Source organism: Camelus bactrianus, chromosome 27 (assembly GCF_048773025.1).
Source record: "Camelus bactrianus isolate YW-2024 breed Bactrian camel chromosome 27, ASM4877302v1, whole genome shotgun sequence".
Lineage (NCBI taxonomy): Eukaryota > Metazoa > Chordata > Mammalia > Artiodactyla > Camelidae > Camelus > Camelus bactrianus.
The window spans coordinates 10,809,219-10,823,718 of NC_133565.1; the positions used below are offsets into that span (position 1 = coordinate 10,809,219).

Genomic DNA, 14,500 nt, shown 5'->3' on the forward strand with positions numbered 1-14,500 from the left:
CTCACTCAGCTGAAAGCCAGCTGTGGTCCCAAGAAGTCAGCACCTTTGGTACTTAGCAGAAGAACAGAGGACTCCGGGGACAGCCCTGAAGGGCCTGGCTCTGCTTCTGCGCCTTCTCTTCCATGAAGCGGCTGGAAGGAGAGCCAAGCCCCCACCATGGGCAGATGGACCCGAGGGAGGAGTCAGTGTGCACCTGCCCCACCCAGTTCTTGAAAATCGGTCATTTCCATTTGCGAGCATCTGAACAGATCAATTCTCTACTGGCCTAAAGGGATTCCCTTTTGAATGAGAGTATCAGGTTCTTCAGATCTAATTTCCCCATCACCATTAGAGCGCAGAGTCGAAGCTCTAACAACCTAAAATTCAGTCCTGTTAGTAGGAAGCACGCAGAGCAGATATTTTTTTTTTAGTTTGTGACTTAGTATTTAAAAATATTAAATTCCCTTTTCTCTGACCGCCATCGCAGTTTCACACGTTAGAAAGACAAAGTGTTCAGCCTTGTCTCTCGGCACTGACCCCAGGGTGAAGGGTCTTAACACCGACCTCCAAGTCTGCGAACGAAAGTCTGCACGCTTGCCCCGTTGAAATTTCATTGCTCAAACTAAATCTGGCCTCACTGTCCACTTCTCATGGTGTTCATAACTCTTATCAGTTTGGTTATTCAACTCTAGGCTCCGTCCAAGCGTCCAGTTTTTGGAAGGTCCCTGTTGGCTTTTTAACTTAGAAGTGACAGCAAACCCACTGGTAGAAAAAGGTTACCATTTACATGTGGAATCTAGAAAAGCTGAATGTGTAAAAACAGACTAGAGTGGTGGTTACCGGGGGCTAGGGGGTGGAATTAGGGTAATAAACTTGCAACTAGAAGGTAAATAAAGTTCTGTAGATCTTAGCACATTAGTACAGCGGTGTGATTACATCACCAATACCGTGTTAGAAACTTCAAAGCTGCTAAGAGGCTAGATCTTACTGCCCCCACCACAAAAAGGGGAAGATGACCACATAACACAGTAGAGGTGTTAGCCAGTGCCACGGTGGTGATCATTCTGAAATATGCAAACAGATCAAGTCAACGTGTTACACACCTTCAACTCACACCATGTTACGTCAATCACGTCTCAATAAAAATTTTAAAATTTAAAAAATTACAATCAGAAAAAAAAGAGAAGAAAAAGCATATCTTAATGCTTCAAGTGTATGTTCAAAACTATTCCATTATCTGCTGTGAAAATGTTCTTGAATTATGTTTGATCTGAACAGCCCTGACTCCGAGGAGATGAAGGCCACGGAGGTATCCCGCAGCCCGCACAGTGCAGGTGCGCGGTCTCCCCAGGCCCTGTGCTGCCCCGCTCCGCCCCAGACTCGGGGCATCACCCTCCCTCGTGGTTCTGAATCCCACTGCACAAATACCCGAGTCATTGCCAGAAGCGATGGGACAGCACGCAAGGCCTAAGAATTCCAAAGCTCCCCTTCTGGGCCAAAAATTTTTTTAAAAAAAGAGTTCAAATGTACCTTCCCCATTTAAATCAAATATGTCTACCCCATAATTACACTTTTCTCGGAGGAATTTCAGTATCTGCCCTCTTTTGCTATAACTGCTTCTTATGTTTATCTGTGGACTGTCTTTTTTTTTTTTTTTTTTCCGGATCGATGCCATGGCTGGGGATCTGCAGTGGTTTCTTCTCTGAATTTATTGAAGATAGGACCTAGGAGGTAGGAAATTGCTTCTTAAAAATCCTGAAATGCCTGTCAGGGCAGGAGTAGAGGTTCCTCTGAAGGACATCTGGGAATTCCGCCTCAGTTCACCAGTCATCCTCAAAAACAGTGCGTCTGTACAGCTCGTGGTTGCAAAATACCGTGGAGAGGGAGGCCTTTGCCTCATCACAGAGGGCAACCGACGTGCCCGCGTGCAGGAGACTCTCAGAGGGTTCCGGGGAGCCTGCTCGTGCACAGCAAGGTGAGGCATCTTTAAGGCTGCTTCTACCAACAAGAGCAACTCGGCGGGCTCTGCTCTGTTCGGGCTGCAGGCTAAACCACCTGAAATACACAGACCCTGGGCGGTGCCATCAGTGAGCAATTCCGGGCACAGCCACATGCGCCCGGCCTGCAGGTGGACACACGGGGCGCCCGCGGCTGTCGGGAAGCTCGCTCCGCTCGGGCGCAGACCTTCCAACTCGGCTTTTCTTAACAGTGCTGAGCACAACCAGAGCGTTCCGCTGGCTGAGGCCCGCTGTGAGCACCCGGCTGCCTCGGGGAGCAGCTGAACGCGCTGTTCTTGGGGGCAGATTTTGTGAGCTGAGACACTAGCTCCACTATCACTGACAAGAGCTTTAGATAAAGTAGAAATACTTGAAAATGCTGGTGACTTCCCCTTCAGCATGAAGATTAATTAACTAGGTTCTCTTAAAATATGAACCATTTTCTTACATGTAGTGCGTGCTTTCTACAAACACATGTCACATTTAGTCCATGAAACAGCTCCAACATTTTCAGGTTACTGATGTTCCAGAAAAGAGATCACAAAGGGAATAAGAGAACCAACACCCACTTTAAAGCATGCTCAGTTTTGTGTATCTCCCTGCCCGGGTATCGGTCTACACAAAAGGCACAAGGACCTGACTCCTAAACTTGGGCTCTGAGCTCCATATTCCAGCCTGAGGATGGAGGATGGCGGCTGTGACCCGGGCAGGGACATGGGTGGACACAATGTTCAGGGGTTGGAAGGGCTTCCTCAAAAGCTGTGAGTGGCCCCTGCCAGCTTTGACGTTCTGGGTCTTTCAGAGACTTCTGATGAGGTGGAGTGGGGGACGGGCAGCCATGAAATGTGGGCCACGAATGGGTTTATTTCACCAGCAGGGTGTTTCAGAACAATAAATGCGAGTAACTCTAGAAAAAGTAAACTCTGGCAACTGTGCAAATTTCCCACCTGTCTCTGTTGTCCTACATCAGTCTCTTCAAGGCATTTGACTCTGTGACTCTCACATGAGCCTCTTCTAGGTTTCTAGGCATAGATGTCTAGAGACTCGGCGCTAATTGATTCAGGAGGAATGGGCGTGGCTATTTTTTTCAAGTTCCTTTCAAGTTCAAGAGACCTTCATGCACAGCTGTTTGGGAAAGGGCTTCTCTAAGCTTATCTAGGTTGGAAACGGAAAGGTGGCTTTGAGCCAACTGCCGGAGTGGCTCTAAATGACCCCAGAGAGCGTGTCTCCTCCGTCACACCTTCAGAGAGGCTGTCAGGTTGGGCTCAGTGCTCATTCCAGCAGCTCAGCTCAACAAAGGTACTTGGGGTGTCTACTGCGTACCTAGTATTGGGGTGAGTGCCGGGGATGTGACGATGACAATAGGGACATCCCCAACCTCAAGAAGATGACTGTATCTAAAAAAGGGCCACGTTCCCCGAGGATTTCAATAGAACATGGTCAGTATAGGAATCTATCCAATACGCAAGGCATTCTACGAACCCAGAAGGGAGGAATCCAGCTGGAACACTGAGGAGAGGAAAACGGACCTGGGCCCTCAAACATGAGGATCAGGAGATCAGGTCTCAAGCCAGAGGAAGGGGTTGTGTGCAGTGGCACCGAGAGAAGAAATAATGACGTACGCAGAGGGCGTGCAGGAACTCTGGTGAGAAGTGCCACGTGTGCCGTGAACCACAGCACATTCACTGCCACGCGCCACTCCCAGGATCTGGCCCGAAGGTGGTGGGAGACTCAGAGCAGCTAAACAGGAGCGCTGTCTTCCCTCGTGGGCCTCAGGCGCCTCGGGAATGATGGACTTAGCAGCGGCAAGACTGGAGGCAGAGGCCAGTGACTCAGGCCCCGGCAGTGGGGGTGGGGGCGGGATGGACAAAGCCATCAGCGGGGCTTCTGGCTGGGAGTCCGGAAGGCGGAGGGAGGAGTCTGAATACAGCAGGACAGGGATCCCAAGAGAGCTGTCTCTGAAACCAGCCGGTAATCAGCACAGGGTGAACCAACCTACAGCAGAAACCACGCACCACCCTGAAAGGGGAGTGAGCAAAGAGCTGTCATTATTGGTCAAATCTGAGAGCCTTTACTTTTTGAGGAACTGTAAAGAACTTCACTCCAACAAAGCTTCTCTATCAGTATTATAATCTCTTGTAAAAACAGTAACAATGTGCTGTAGACGCCATCTTTAAAGGTGCTCGTTTGGTATATGAAAGGGTACAAGTTCAACAGCCGTGTCACCATTTCCGGGGAAGAGACATCTCTTGACTCTCGCACCAGAAATGATGCTGTTGAGGGCAACGTGTGATGCACATCTTGTGATATGATCTCTGCTTATGCTGATGGCCGTTTTTGATTTACACAAAATGGGACACGGCAACCTCTGCGGACCGGCTTTATCGTGAACTTCCTTTGGGACTTGAACTGGATCACTCTTAAGCAGCAGCTTATCCGTCTTCTTGAATTGCATTCCTTTCTACATTCTTCCTCCAGGATTTAAATGTCTTCTTCAGTGAATTTGCTTATTACTTTAAGCTCATCAGATAAATACCTCTAAATGGCACCATTTTGTGATGTTTTCCTCAAATTTCCATTGCACGCCACTTTAGTTAACCATGTTTAAAAATAGTAAAATAATTTTAAAAGCATGGTGGGTAGAGCCAGACATCAAAGTCAACCCTGAGTCTCCAAATAAGAGCTGTTCCCTCTTATGGTGGAAACCATGGACTTGACACATGTGCTTTACCTGGATAAAGTCACGGCTATGAAACATTATGCCAGAACTCTTAGATTGCTCCCACTCCCTCAGACTGCGTGTCAAAGGTGCCCCTAGTCTTGCCCGTCAGCTCCCTAAACAGTGCTCCAGTCCACCCTACCACTGCCCACCCCCACTCACGCGGACTCGTCTCTACCACTGCAGCATGGTTCAGAATCCTACCATCTACAAGGTAGAACCCAGGTCCCCGTCTTGCAGGCCACACCCCCTCTTCTGACCCTGCCCACATCCCTAGGTCAGCCCCTCCCCCTCTGCCCAGCCACACTGGGTACCTACTCCACATGTGTGATCACAAAGCCCACGAATCATCCGGATGCTTACCATGCAGGGTTTCCGCTCCGTGCCTAAACATCCCCATCGGCAATCACACCTGCCATAGTACATCAGGTCTCAAAAGTCTCTCATTCACCCGATACTCCCTTCCAGGTGTCATTGCATCCTTCGCCTCTCTTCTCGTCAAAGCTCACCGAAGAGCTGTCTGCTCTAGAAGGCTCTGCTGCCTCTCCTCCCTTGCCTCCCCCAACTCCAGTCTGGCTTTCCCCACCTGCTCCCAGTGAAACCTCCCTTCTGGCTGCTCCTGTGCACCGCCGAGCCCAAGGGACCAGTGTCAGTCCTCAGCCGCCTACGCCCCTTCTTACAGCACTTCCCCTGTGGTCTCAGGGCACCACTCTCTTTCTTCTAGTCTTCATCAGCCTCTTCTCCTCCTCAGTCTTGCTTGCCCTGCCCCTCGCCTTCTAGGCCTTAAGCACTGGTGTGTTCCGGGCCAGTCCAGGGAGCCCTTTTCAGTCTGCACTCAATCTCTGCTTGGTCTCATTCCATCCAAATGGCTCTAAATCTCTCTCATACATGGAAGACCCTCAGGTTCATGGCTCAATCGCTCTCTCTGACTCTGGACTTCCATGTCTAACGGTCCGCCTGGCCACTTGGATATCTAACAAGCGTCCCGCAGGGCTTAATGTCCCAAACTGCACTCAGGAGTTTCTCTAGGACCTTTTCTCCTACTGTCTCCTCCAGCCAGTAACAGGCAGCTGGACCCACCACGTGCCCAGGTCAAGTTCTGGGGAGGTCACCCCGACTCCTCTCCCTCCGTGTTCCTGCCAGCCCGCCCACAGCTGCTGCTGCCCTCCCCTGGGCCAGCGCACTGTCCGCAACTGCTCTCCCTGGTCCCTCCTGGACTAAGTAAGCCTCCCCGCCCTAGACTCTACTTCATTCTCCACTCAGCAGCCAGACACAGCTTTAAAGTTAGTCACGTGACTGTCACACCTCACTGGGGTCCTATGTCACTCTTACTTCAATGGCCAACTGCTCCCGCCTGCTACCACCTAACGTGGCCCCAGTCCTTCGTGACCTGACCACCCCGCCCCACCGCCTCCCTGATCTTGCCTCCTACACATCTCGCCCTTCCTCACGCTGCCCTCCTGGTGCCCTGCACCTGTCCGGTCTTCCCCAGGAATAGCCCTGCTCACGTCCCCACTTTCCTCAGACGTCGGCTTGAGCACCTCTCTGCAGCACTCACTACCCCCTGCTCTGAATCACTCCTCAGCAATCCTTGGGACCCAACTGTTAAGTGTTTGTCTATCCTAACCCCAGAATGCATCCTGCTGGAGGGCAGGCTCCTCTCTGCCCCTCACAGGGTCTCGGGGTCTAGAATGGTACCTGGCACATCGGAAGGACTCAACAAACACGGACGCGGCAGCAGGGCAGCATCCTCCCGGAGGCTCACGCCCCAGCCCCAGGACCTGTGAGTGCGAATGACTCCCTCACACGGCAAGGGAGGCTGCAGACATCACTAAGGTTACGTGCTCCGCCGTGGCCACCGCACGGGTGCAGCAAACCTCAGGTGTCTCCCGGCCACAACACCCAGGAGGACAGCTAGCCCGGACCCAGCACCCCTCCTGCCCGGCCGCGTTTCCGCATTTAGCATACATCCAGCAGCTTTCCTTCACATCAGCCCTGTGACGTGGGATCCGTTACCGACTCCACTTGGAGATCAGGAAGCCGAGGCGCAGGCAGGTTTAGTAACTGCGATGCCACACAGTAAGTGTGCAGCGACAGAGACCAGAGCAGCTGAACTGCCCTCTGTCAGAACGACAGCTGCATCCCTGAAACGGGCACCAGGTTGGTTACAGAGTGACGGCCCCACTTGCTGTTGTTGTTAACAATGAAAACGAACTGGCCCTGGGCTGCATTTATTTTTAAGTTTGCCGTTTGATCTTGAAATAGTGTTAAATAAATACATATAGAATTGAATTTTCAGTGAACAGCTAAAGCACAGTGTATCTTAATTTTCCTACCATATGATCGCTTCTCTGTAACATCATCCTAGTACATACTTTGTATTTGATTTTATCCGGGCTACGTTATACTCACTATCTTCAGAGCAGTGTTATTTGAGTTCTAGGTTAGGACATTCTTTTGTTTTCAATGCACCGATTTCTCCCCCATTCTATCCCTTTTCATTGCACTTTAAATATCTGGACAATCTGGAGAAGGTATTGGCCCCAGCCCTGAGCCTGGAGACGGGTCCTGACTTTGCCAGTTTCCGATGAAACTCAAACTCGTTTCTCTGGGCTCTACCACCTGAACTCTCTTCACCTACGAAGCGAGGGTTTTGCGAAAATTGAACAGTCCATGTTTGGAAAATGCACCCTGGAAAGGAAGGCGACATACCCGCACGAACACCGACCACTGTCGCTGTGGCCACCTGAGTGCCAGAATGAGATTTCTCTCCTTGTGACTCTACGACTTCCCTTTGCAACCCCGCAGCAGTCACAACAGGCGCGCCACGCAGCTGTGCCTTTGTGCAAATCCTGAAGCCCACGGCCTCCTTCTCCCCTTGAACCAAGCCAGTGACTCATCCTGGAGCTGATCGCCAGGCGGGGCTGGCTGGCTCGGCTCTGGCTGAGTGTCCTTCCACGCCTGGCCTTAGCTCACTGCCTGATAAACGGTGGGCATGATAAACCTGTGACCAGTATCTTCTATAAAGTGTGTCATTTGGAAAGCGTTTTCTTTTGGTGCCTTAAAAAAAAAAAAAAAACCTGCCGGGCGTTAGTCTGTAGCACAGTCTTAGTCACCTGCAATGTTTACTAGATGCGAGGTCTCTGGCCGCCCCTGCCACCTCCACTTAGAAGCCCACCGCAGGTGCTTCACAGCACCGCTCCGTGTTTGTGTCTTTGTTAAGGATGATCGGCTGTCCTGGGGCTGGTGAACTTGCGGCTACCTTGCCGTCCGGGGATTCACAAGAGAGAACTTGCCATTTAAAAGGACAGCGTGAGTACTTGGATGACTCAGAGAGCGTGTACTTTCTGCTCTAGTTAAGAGAAGAGAACTGTCCTTGAGAACGCGAATGAACAAGCCCTCATCATGAAACCAAAGGTCCCAGTTAGCACGCTTGTGTACAGACAAAGAAGGACCTGACCCATCCCTGTTCTTAAGTTACTTCTACAAGAATCTTGCCTATTATTGCCAATTATAAAACACTGCTTTCCAAAGTCTATTTGAATTGTAGCTCCTCTGCCATAAAATTCTAACATATTTTTTTCCAATAGATAAACCTCTAAACTATGTTTAATACAATTAAATAAATGGAATCAGCTTTTAACTTATCATTGAGCCGCTCCCTCTCACATTTATCTCACAATTCTCACTGGTCGATGGAGTCTGATAAAGTATGATTTTTCAAATGATGATATATTGGTTCCAGATCAAATTTAATGTTATGCATTTTGACATTATCTTAATTCAAACGTTTCTGTGCTAGTTTTTCTATACCACGTGCATTGGATTACCAGTCTTGTTAAAATCATTATAATGCCTCAAATAGTACCATGTCTCTAAACGTGATATCGCATAAGGCTGACAGTCAAATAAGGCTTCTGTTCTGTTATACACTTGACTCATGCTCTGTTATGTAACTGAAAACAGAAGGATTACAGGGCTACCGAAAACGAGCTACTGGTGGCTCTGATCAAACTCAAAAAATAAAAGGGAGAAGGAGAAGAAATGATTCTCATACATTTTGAAGGCAACTTCCCATTAATGATCTTGTATAATCGCCAACTGTATTCCACTTACCACATCTATACATTTCCCATGACCAAATCCACCTTTCACAGACACGGCGTGTCCCTGTGTTCGTGCACAACAGCCCAGGAGTTCTTGCCCCTTTCCCTCTGCTCCCCAACTGCTCTCCCAGCACCCTCCGACCCCTCCTCCAAGTTGTCTGCTTTCCTCTATGTATTTACAGGCACCAGCATTGCTCTTGTCCCACAGCGTTCAAATCAGGGCCTTCCATGCTTCCCCACTCACCTTGCTTTGGAACCAAATCACATCAACTCTTTCTTTGGGGGAAAACAACCCAAACTCTTTTTTTTTTCTCCCCATAATCTCAGAATAGCAAACTCTCTCTGCCCCAAAGCAGAGAAGACCTTTCAGTATTATGTCCCTTTTCTCTAAAGATCGGTCTGACCTGGACCTTCCCTGCCAACCACGTAAAGTCAGGTGGGGACCCAAGGACCACCAGACAGGTTCACTCTGCGGAGGGCTGAGTACAGAACCCCAGCATGACTGGCCTGGGGAACGTCCCCAGTTAGCCATGTGCCGTGCTCGCCTTCCCGGCTCTAAAACAGGGCTAATGATGCTTAGCTTGTAAGGCTTCTCCTAGGATTCACCTAAAACAGGCAGCCTAGAAATCGGCACTCCATACTGCGATCGCTATTATTTTGTCCAGATTTTAAGTTAAGTGTTCTGAAACTTTCTTTGCAATTTGACAAAATTATCCTTAAGTACGTTTGGGGTAATAAGTGAGAGAGAAATAAGTAGGGAATTGTGACCCAAATGTCAAGATGTTTTCTGTTGAAAACCACGCCCTGCTGGGCATCAGAAGCAAGTGGACACGCAGGGCCAAGAGCTAAAAGCTCTCAGAGGCGCGGACGTAAAATCCCACTTACAGGAAGACCTTCTGATAGAAATGATCTCAAATAGAACGACCGTAAGCCAAGCAAGTTCACTGTAGGCAAATGTGCAACAGCACAACCCAAGACACTGTAAACATCCCACATGAGCTGGCGAGGAAGCCTTTATGCACCATAATAACACTCATCCATTTTAAGTCATGCATTTTAAAGAGTTTGTAGAACAAAGCACTGGAACGCAGAAAGCACAAAAACACAAAATCGAAGGCACAGTATGATCCCAACTGTGTAAAACTAGGCATGGACACAGAGGGGAAAAAACCCCACTAAAATCTGAAGGATGACTGCTTCTGTGTGGGGGAATTAAGGAAGTTTTCCTTTTCTCACACACTGTCCTGTGTCTCACACCTTTCCTGCAGTTAGTAGGTGTTGTTAGGGAGGACCATCGACCTTCTGTCTAACAGTCAAAACTTCTCCAGCAGCTAATTCTCTACAGAGACTGAGGGCTGTTTTACCACTTGTTCAGTATTAGCATCTAGAAACTAGTTGCTATCTCTCTATTTTGAAGATGACTTCAGAAGGACATCAAATTAAATAAGAAATAAAATATAGCTACTTCTCATGGCCAAATCCTATATTCACATTCCTTCATATTTCAGACTTTCATCCACAAGGAAGTATAACTTCATGACCATAGAAGGCGAATTCACAAAAACATACATGACCAAACTCTACAAAAAAAATGCATGTTCCCAATCCTAGTATGTTTCTTACCTATGAAATCCTGCTAAAGGTATTAACTAGGGTATTAAATGGGAAATTTAAATATCGTGTATGACTTCACTGCTATACACATTCTCATTCAGAGGAACACTGGGGGCATCCTGGTTAAATCTTAAGAGGATTTAGCAGCTGGGAGAGCCCACAGAAAGGAAAATGTCCATTGAATAGACAAGGAAACTGAAGGCACAGATGGCCGGGTACCCACTCAAGGCAGGAGTAACAGCTGCTGCTCGGTCCCAAGGGAATACTCTGAATGGCTAAGAGGCACGTCCCACAGGCATGGTTAGGGTGTTCTGCTACCCTCACGGTGCTGAGGGCTGGACAAGTCCCTGGTGGACCTGGAACACCGTCTCAGTGCCATCGTGAACCAGCCACACACCTGGGGAATGGTGTCACAAGCCTCTCTGTCTCTCAGTTTCGTCCTCTGCATAGACCAGGGGATGTCAGAAGCACAGAAAATGTCCAGAGGACAAAGAGGGAATGCCTTGGATTCGGGAGGGTCCTCCCTCAAGCCCCCTCTGTGTCTCACACAAGCGCAAACCGCCCTGTACCACCTCTGAAGCTGATTTTCACAGAACGGGTGCTTGGCAACTTTGGCCCTAAAATTTAACTTCTTAATTATACTCCACCAATTTCAAGTTACAGTCCTTTGGATTAGCCAGAACAATTTTGGGAAGGAGAGGAGAGAGGAGGAACGTCGGCGTATCTCTTAAGAACATTTATGAAGGAAGTTGGTTGTCACTAGCTGGATGAAAAAAGATTAGAATCGGTACACTGATACTCAAGGCCCAGATGAACGAGCTGAAAGGAGCTGAAACCCGCCAGATGCCCCGGGGAGTCTCCTGTATTTGTACCTGCATTCGGAGGGCCTCGATTCAAGTCCTCTGGCTCAAGCTAGGACCACTGGGAGTCCCTGTCAATGCTGCATAGCACGCGCCTGGCTTTAAAGGCAAATTCCTTTGCATAATGGAACCAAGGAGAGCAATCAAAATGTTGAACACTACCTTGTCCAACAGGCAATACATGTCCTTTATGCATGTCAACTTCTGAATCTTGCTTTAACTTGAGTAGGAGGAAACACAGCTGACTCTGAAACCATCTTCTGCTTCCATTTCTGCAAACATTATCTGCCTCTTTCCTCTGACTCATTTCAGGGACCCCACACTTGCAGCAGCCTTGCTCAGGCACAAAGCGTGGGGTAGGGCAAGGACTCTTTTATTTATTTACGACAAGTCGAAGGGCATAGGACTGCAAACGTGGCCAGCGAGGCCTGGCTAATGTACCGATCAGCAAAGTTTCTGAAAGGCACTTGTGCCCCGAAAATTGTAAAATCAAAGCATAGGTGGTAACTTACCCAAAGTGACTGGCTAAGTTCATGGAAATACAAAAGAGAAGGAGGTTTTTGATCATGATAAAGCTAGAGAACATTCCATTGTCCATTCCCAATGAGAATAATAGCTGAGGTGGACGAATTTGGAAGAATAACTGTTCCTTTCTCCAACTTGATCTTGAGGCTGAAAGGTACAGGGGGGGAAAGCAGGTAAACATGAATGTTTTCGTGTCACAGTTCCTGGAATCAAATCACGCTGCTAACACACACAATTCAGAAAGAAAGGAGCCTGGCTGTCCTTTCCCAGCCCAGTTCCACATCAGGTGTTATCTGTGGTCACTGACCACTAAGTTGGAGCATAAAAAGAAGTTACAACACAGCTTAATTTTCACTCAGAGTGCAGAATCATTCTCCTAATTTATTTTTCCCAAGTCTCAAACACTTAACTTTTTAAACCATGTTATCAAATGACCCATTAGTACTATTATTAGAACAAATGCCTGAAGTTATCTAACTGTATTTTGCATCTGTCAAATCCACAAGTGGAATAATATTACCTTTCTGAAATATTTGCCACGCGTTCAAAGCCAGCAAGCTACTCCTTGTTCTGCAAGGTGCTGAGAGGAGGTATGTGGAAAGAGGGGGAAAAAAAGGCACGTTTAAGAAACAGGTCTTCTATACAAGATCACGACAATATAAGCACTGCTTATAAGAGAAGATTGCCGCTTTCTCAGCATTCTGTCCCTGAGACTAAATCACTTAATAATCACTGCATTTGGAGGAAGTCTCTCGGCTCTGTCCTAATTAATGCATTTGAAATCCAGGCAGGCACAGTCCCTGAGCCCTGCAGCTAACCTTATCGGAGGCATATATTTCTCAGTATGCGCATAATGCAACTAGGTGCACATCACATAGGAACACCGCGTGTTCAAAAGAAACATTTTCCCAAGGCGACCCCAGGCAAACTCCGGAAGACGGAAACACACAACAGGTACTTGCACCTCACAAGCAAAGGCCCTCGAGTGTTGAAAGGCATGGCGGGGGTCGCCTGGGCACGTCCTGGGGCTTGTCGCCAGACCCGGGCGGGAGTCCCCGCGGCAAGCACGCGGCGCTGCATGCGGGAAACCCGGGCGGCGCCCACGGCTGCCCTCAGCTCGGAGCCGGGACCCCAGAAGAGAGGCTGCTCTGCCCCGGTCCCGGGACCACGGCCGGGCGCTGGTGGGCGCGGAGGCGGCACTGCGGAGCCGCAGCCTCCGCCGGCCGGGCGCCCGCGGCCCGGCAGGGGCGGCCTCCAGCCCGGTCCGCAGAGGCGCGGGGGCGCCTCCAGCTCGCCGACCCTCCCCGGCTCGCCTCTGGCCCCGGCAGACCTCCCCCATCTCCGGCCCCGGGTCCGAGCCGAGCGTCCTGCCGAGCAGGGCTTTCTCCCTTGGCGAGGAGCGCGCGGTGCAGCAGCGGCTCGGTGTCCCCTGGCCTCGAGCAGCGCGCGCGACCTGCCCGCGCTCCCCGGCGCGGAGCCTGCGCCCACCCTGCAGGCAGCGCTGGGACGCCGCGCGCCTCGAAGCCCCGGGGCCCGCCTGGCCCTCTAGGTGGGCGATCTCGCTCCTCGGCTCCAGTGACGGCGGCGGGCGCCCCACGCCCCAATTCTTACCCGCGGGCCCGTGAGCACTGCGCCCTGATGCCCCGTCCGGCAAGGGCTGCGCCCCTCTGGACGCCCCTGCCCTCCAGCGCTGGCTGTGCCTCCGCAGTCGCCGGGGGAAAGTTTGCGCTCCCGGCCGCCGCCGGCGCCCCGCCTGTCTCCACCTCCCTCCCCGAGCCAGGCAGCCCGCGGCGGGGGCGCCCCGAGGAGAGGGATGCGGGCCGAGCCGGGGCCGCCCGCCCCCTCGCCCTCGCCCGCATCCTCTTACCCCACTGCCCCGGCCCGGCGCGCCCGGGCTTACCCTGCGCGCCGGCCCGGGAAGACGAGCCGTCGGCGAGGGTGCATTCTCCACTGCCGCCTGTTCTCGGCCGGCCGGCGGGCGCGGAAGGCCGGTGCGGCGTCACCGCCCCATGCTGCCAGCGCGAACTTCCCCAGTCCCTCCGGGCGGAGAGGACCGGCGCCCCCCGCGCTCCGCCGCCGCCGCCTTGCGGCTCCGCTCCGCGCCGCGCCCGAGGCCGCGCGCTGCCCGCCGCAGACCCCCCCGCGCCCCCAGCGCACTGGCGCGCTCGCTCTCACCTCTCCCGAGCGCCACATGTCGTCTCCGGCTTTGAGGAACGTTCCTCTGCAGAGGCGCTCCGGTAGAGGCCGCCAGACTCTCACCAAATGCGCCCTCGGGCCGGCTCCGCGGAGGGGGAGGGCGCAGGGCCCGCGGCTCGGCCGCGTTTGGGACAGGCTACGTTTCTGAAGTTTCTCGAGGGCCTTCAGCAGCATATCGGTGCCTCCTTGTAATAAGCACCTGCCGCTGTTTCCAGAGCAGAGATGGAGAGGGAGGGGCAGCAGGCAGCGGCCGAAGGCCGTTGATCTGAGAGCCTTCCTCTTCTGGGCCGACCCGAACACCTTACAGATCTGGCCTCAGCCCCGCCTCAGTCCCCAGCACAGGCCTCTGTCTGCATCTCCTATTCAATTTAGAAAGAAACTAGCTTGTGAGCCACCCCCCCCCCCTTTAAATCTCTAATTCATTGCTACGGGAGGGAAAGTCAGAGTAAGACTGGAAATTAATTAGAATTAAACGCTCACCTAATTGCAGTATACATTTGGGGG

At 51.2% G+C, this 14,500-nt stretch overlaps 1 protein-coding gene across 3 annotated transcripts in view; it reads right to left on the reverse strand.

Annotated features, from left to right (window-relative positions):
• The window catches only part of GABRA5 (gamma-aminobutyric acid type A receptor subunit alpha5), a 79,429-nt gene extending 65,245 nt beyond the window's left edge, over positions 1-14,184 (reverse strand). Inside the window, exons 1-3 of one of the 3 annotated variants that reach the window (XM_010946256.3) lie at positions 13,976-14,184; positions 12,321-12,380; positions 11,788-11,947 (exon numbers count right to left, since the gene is read on the reverse strand). In XM_010946256.3, the coding sequence (XP_010944558.1) occupies positions 11,788-11,873 (86 nt within the window). In that variant the 5' untranslated portion in view covers positions 11,874-11,947; positions 12,321-12,380; positions 13,976-14,184. Of the gene's footprint in view, positions 1-11,787; positions 11,948-12,320; positions 12,381-13,667; positions 13,885-13,975 lie in introns of those variants that run through there. The other 2 variants (XM_074354008.1, XM_074354009.1) reach the window with 2 other exon arrangements.
• Positions 14,185-14,500: the final 316 nt, after the last annotated feature.